The sequence below is a fragment of the Sinocyclocheilus rhinocerous genome, unplaced genomic scaffold (assembly GCF_001515625.1).
Source record: "Sinocyclocheilus rhinocerous isolate Xijiao unplaced genomic scaffold, SAMN03320098_v1.1 scaffold2214, whole genome shotgun sequence".
NCBI classification, from domain to species: domain Eukaryota; kingdom Metazoa; phylum Chordata; class Actinopteri; order Cypriniformes; family Cyprinidae; genus Sinocyclocheilus; species Sinocyclocheilus rhinocerous.
The window spans coordinates 493,832-499,734 of NW_015636528.1; the positions used below are offsets into that span (position 1 = coordinate 493,832).

The 5,903-nt window shown below is 34.3% G+C and overlaps 1 protein-coding gene across 3 annotated transcripts in view; it reads right to left on the reverse strand.

Annotated features, from left to right (window-relative positions):
- The window catches only part of LOC107747800 (kelch-like protein 22), a 13,575-nt gene extending 11,929 nt beyond the window's left edge, over positions 1-1,646 (reverse strand). The window contains exons 1-2 of one of the 3 annotated variants that reach the window (XM_016562404.1): positions 1,486-1,646; positions 620-849 (exon numbers count right to left, since the gene is read on the reverse strand). In XM_016562404.1, coding sequence (XP_016417890.1) covers positions 620-849 — 230 coding nt within the window. In that variant the 5' untranslated portion in view covers positions 1,486-1,646. Of the gene's footprint in view, positions 1-619; positions 916-1,485 lie in introns of all 3 variants that reach the window. The other 2 variants (XM_016562403.1, XM_016562402.1) reach the window with 2 other exon arrangements.
- Between the last annotated feature and the right edge of the window lie 4,257 nt (positions 1,647-5,903).

The window sequence follows — 5,903 nt, forward strand, 5'->3', positions numbered from 1 at the left end:
AAAAGCTAAAATTTTTGATTATTTTAGGTGATCTGAAAAAAAAAGCTAAAATATTTAATATTTAAAAACTTAAAATAGTGTCCAGCACCTAAAATATACACTTTCTTTTACATATATACACTACCATTAACAATTTTGAAGTCAGTAAGCTTTTTTTATTTGAAGAAATTAATCCTTTTATTCAGCATAGGTGCATTAAATTGATCATAAGTGACAGTAAAGACACTAATAGACTAATATAATAAAATCATTTTTAAAATAAATGCTGTTCTTTTGAACTTTATATTCATCAAATCATGCAAATCAAAAAATATATCACAGTATCTGCAAAAATATTAAGCAGCACAACCGTCTTCAACATGAATAATAATTAGAAATGTTTCTCGAGCAGCAAATCGGCATATTATAATAATTTCTGACACTGAAGACTGGATTATTAATGATGCTGAAAATTCAGCTTTGCGTCACAGGAATAAATGACATTTTAAAATACAAAAGAGTTGTAATAAGAATAATTCACAATATTACTGTTCTAACTGTATTTTTGATGAAATAAATGCAGCCTTGGTGAGCATTAGAGACTTATCATCCCTAAACATTTCAGGAGTGTCAGACATGCCTGAAGTAGTCACACGAGGCCGCCAGGAGAATGCGGTGAGCCTGAATGGCCTTTCCTTCTACCAAGAGCACCACATCAAACAGAATCGCTCCTTGTCGCAGCATCAGGAGCCCGTCTAACAGTCCCTGTGAATGGGCATTACTGTGGTATTTCTGCTTGGCACAGGGCTGGGCGGAGTGAACGTCTCCTCCAGCCTCTCCAGCCGCGCAGGAGACCAAATCATCAGCCATCTTGATATAAAAATGCAAACAGAAAGTGAACCTGCTCACATTTTTGTGCGAAGTTCCACACTGCTGCTAAATGAAAGAAGAGGGAGAGAAATTAGTAAATACACACAAAACCTGACAGCTTTCCCCACCCTGTGTGAGTCATCGACTGCTATTAATCATCATGGAAAGTAAATATGACAAGCACATATAACACCACAATGACAACAGGAAGAAGACATACTTTGATTGACAGGAAACAAAGTCCTGTCTGTCACATTTTATAACCACAGAAAAACAAGAACTAGGTTAAAATGATATGTTAATTACAAGAACAAATAAAAAACAAAACAATTTTAAGGGCAATGTTAAGTTTGTACTCAAAATAAACAGACAAACTATGATTGACACCATGTCTCTTACCTTTATATTTGTACATAATGTTAACATCATTTAGCTGTAGTGGCCTATGTTTATTCTTCCAATAAAAAGGATATTAGCAGAAAGTGCAAATAAACAATACGGTAATGAAAATGATGCGAACAAAAAGGTGTGATGTATTCAGCTGACAGCAGTGTGTGGTCGTTATATAAACTTACAGTACAGTAGATGTTATGAGTTAGTGCATGAGGTTAATTGTGTGATATCTGCAACACTTACCGGAAATAACCGGACGGTTTAAAGAAGCCCGTTGCAGTCAGATGACAACAGTCACTCTGTGATAATGGTGATGATTGTGATGAAGATGTTTCAGTATGTTTGTTTTCTGATCGTCCAGCTGAGTTTCCCCGTGACGTCACAGCAGCGCTTCCGGTACAGAGCAAAACAAATGACATCAGCAGCTACTGCCAAATGAAAAGCACCGGAGCGCTAACGTTATGCTGCTTCATGCTAACTGGTATTATATTATATTATATTATATTATATTATATTATATTATATTATATGTTATGTTATATTATTAAGAGGGTAGATTACTTACAAATTGTAGTCGATGAAAATTGTAGTTAGTAATGCAATCTGTTATTAATAATGTTACTCATTTTAGGTAATGTATTCAGAGTACTTTTTAGATTACTTTTAGATAACTTTTTTTTATGAAACTGGTTTTCAATTTACCATTAAAAGTACCATATTGATATAAAAATGTAAAGTGAAGGAAAATATATTCCTTGAAATATGTACTTTCTTTCTTTCTTTTTAGAAAGGAAAATTTAAAAGAGGGAAAAGAAGAATTAGGAATAAATCAATTATGAATAATTTACTGCCAGTGTGTGTGAATAATATGTAAGCACGCAATCCATAAATAAGTAACTGTAATCTGACTATGAGCATTTTAAAATGTAATATACTCTAAGTACAAGTACTTATATTTTTGGAATCTGATTATGTAATCCAGATTACATGTAGGCTAATCAGTTACTACCCAGCTCTGATTATAGGCATATTATATATTATCGTCTTAACTATAAACTCAGCTGTAGCACAGTTAGTTTTAATGTTTACTGCCTGGTTTTTTCAACAGGGGTATCATAGACTGAAAAAGAAAAAAAATGGTGTGAGATTTGCTTGAAACTACTTTCATTCAGAAATTGCTGGTGAATTTCACAAATAATGACAAATTAATGGCAGTAACACACTGACTCTAATGTGACATTTTAAAGCAGAAAGACTGAAATGGTATTTTCCTGTAAAACATACTCCAGTAGTCTTTATTTATAACTCCAGAACATCATTTTTTACTGTGTATTTGCATCGTTTTGACAACCCTTTCGAGCAGCTGATGTTATTATTCAGTGAATTGCTTTTTCTCAGTGCTTTTGCCATCTCATATCTAATGCAGCATGTTGCTCATATCACCCAAACCCCCAGCCGGGTCATTTGTAATGACATACGTCCACTTGTCATAGGTCTAAAATCAATAAGAATCAAACACAGAGGCCAAATGCAAGGCCAGTGAAATCTGTAATCACACTAGCTGCCTGTACATCCACAGAATATAAGCGCGGAACACAAACAACAGCATATTTATGTCATTTGTTCACATTGACAATCTAACTCTTTTTTTTATTCCTGTGTGAGCTTAATTCTGGAAGCTAACGTGGCACTTCTGTTTCTTATATTCTCAGGAGATCTCTGTGCTAGAATCACACACAGCTTGCTTCAAACGTGGCTTTTGTTCAATGTGCTCATTTTAAAAACACCCTGTGCTAACTTAAAATATTCAGAGCTCTCACACTAGCCTGTCAAACGCAAGTGTTGCACTGGCACAAAGCATTCAGCGAGCATGTAGGATGTCTTGTCCACACATGATTAATTAGGCTGTTAATCATCTTCAAACATCCCCACTTTCACAAAAAGCTTATCTGCATTTCATAAACCTGCGCTGGTATCAGTGCGGTGTAATATATGAGGCGTTTACCAGGGGACACAGATTAGTAAGTGGAGCATGAAACTATTGCTTTCATTACCAATGACAGCAAACAATTGCAAACCACCTGCAAAATGCAATCATTTCATACATCTCTATCTGACAAATTACCCTTTTTAAATGGAAACGATGTTGCACAAAGACGGTGGTACGTTCTGTAATGAGTTTTTACTAAGATAAGCGTGCTATTCTGCTCTGTGCTAATGACCTGATGGTTCATTGAATTAGCTTTGCCCGTGGAGACCGTACAGCGAGGTTCATAAAAACAAATGATGATGCATCTCGCGAACGGGTTTAGCAGTACCAGGAGACTCGAGCACGTAGCGCATGTCACTCTAGTTCAATATGCTAAACAGCTTCCACATGCTAATTATTCATGGCTAATCGTGGCAGCGAATGATCTGAATATGCAAAAGTTGTTTTGTTGTCACTCCTGGCCCTCATAGCACCTCTCATATCAGCTTGGTTAGTATGCATGCTGTTGTTTTAAAGTGGTGTTTATCACAAATGTTCCTTTTGGGCACTTTTAGCTTTTAGCTTAGCACTCCAGCTTAGACCAGTGTTGATTTCAGTGCTTGTCCGGGCTGGATTGCGCGGGTCTAGATGGAGGACTATTCTGTTCATCATCAAACATGTGTGAAGCTGGTTGGTTAAGAAAGTCTTAACTGGTAATACTTGTTATGCAGCCTGTTATGGGGACAATTTTAGTATCATTGAGAGACTAGTTTTTATTAATATTCAACAGTTTATATTTTCATTTTTACTTTAAGTTCAGTCATTTTGTTTTTGTGTGTTTGCCATTTTTATTAGTTTTTGTTAACGCAAGAAGCCGTGGTTTACAGTGAATTTATAACAACTAAGGGGCGTTGTTAGGCATGACGTGAAGCGGAGTGCCTACAACCCCCTTAGCTGTTATAAATTCACTGTAAACCACGGCTTCACGGGGCTTATTGCTTTTATAAAATGGTTATTCCATATACGTAGTAAGGTTTCACAAAATAAAACAGAGCAAATAACGTGTAATGATATTAATAAAAACAGTATTCTTCCGCCAAACAATGTAGTTCCTCAGAAACAGTTGTGGTTGCGCAACACACAGAAGTAAACAAAGGTGTATGTTTGTCGAGTGACTTACAGCAGCTTCGAACTTGGCTCAACCAATCAGAATCAAGGACCGGAACGCTCGGTTTTATAATATATATTTTGTAATAGTTTGTCAATATTGTTTTTATTTATTTATTTATTTTAATTTTAGTTTCATTTTTTTAGTACATCAGGTTAAACTAAATGAAACGGAATGAAAAAATGAAATCCATTTACATTTAATTTATTTCAAGCAACAAAAATGTTTTTATTGTTTTAGTTTTAGTGTAAATGGGCCTATGACAAAGAATATAGTCTAAAGTAAAGGAAAAATCTTAAATTTTAAATTACATAATTTTTTTTTAGATTTTATTTTGCATCCCATGACATAGAAAACTAATAAATTTAAAAAAGTTTAATATCAGACTACAAAGCATGCTTTTAAAACGAATTCATAATCAAACATGCCATTGAAATAAAATGTAGAAAAGCCATTTAGTGTATCTTGCAATGAAATATCCCATTAATCTGCACTGTTTTTTTATGTTTACTTGTATTTGACTAATTCCTGTCACAGTACTGAATGAAACCATTTTCTAGGTTTGCTGAACAACTGTATTTGTGTTGCTTGGTTGTGTACGTGTGCAGTTCTGTGGAGTGAGACTTGCATGGAGGAGCATCCTGTCTCCTTCAGTTAGTGTCTCAGGACCTCGTGGCTGGGGCAGGGATGCAGATAAGATGCAGTTACGTCACTGTCTGGTATACGGCAGGGAGAGATCGAGATGCAGACAGTCAAGTGTCCCAACATACCGAGTTCTGTTTCAACGTTCCTTAAGAGAGACAGCATTGCTTATCCATTCAAAAAGCACTAAATGTAAAATACTTTTTAGAATCATAAAACTTTAGCCAAGCAAACACAGGATGTGGAAATCTAGTAGCTGTTTATTTATGTTCATTGTGCATTGGCTACTTACTGTACATCATAGGTTATAATTTTTTGTCTTACTTCATAAAGACATTGTACCAAATGTTGTAGTCTTTACACTAAAAGAAAATGCCTTTGAAACAATTTTCACTCAGAAATTGCTGTTTTTTTGTTGTTGTCAAATAACACATTGAATTTCATTTTTAACTTTTAAAGTAGAATGAAACAGTATTACTTCAGCAATTTTTGTTATATTAACAACTTGAAAAATCATTTTTACAATGCAGGTAAATTGGAAATTTAAAAATGCATTTCTTTGTTGTGTCTCATTTAAGTATCAGCTTTACCCAAAAAAATCCTCAGCAGAAATAGAGACACAAGTGAAACAAATGCTTACGTACAAGAGTATACATTGAAAGAAAGAAGTGTATTCGAAAGTAGTAAGATTGAAATAGTATACATTAAGAAATTAGTAAGATATATATATATATATATATAAAAGAAAGTAGTATTGTCTGAAATTGTCTTGTAAAACGTTCACCTTTTTTATAGTGTAGAGCTATAAAATGAATATGGTTAGAATTTCTCATATATATTCTCATATTTTGTCATGTAAGAACTGAATGAGAGGTTTATTCA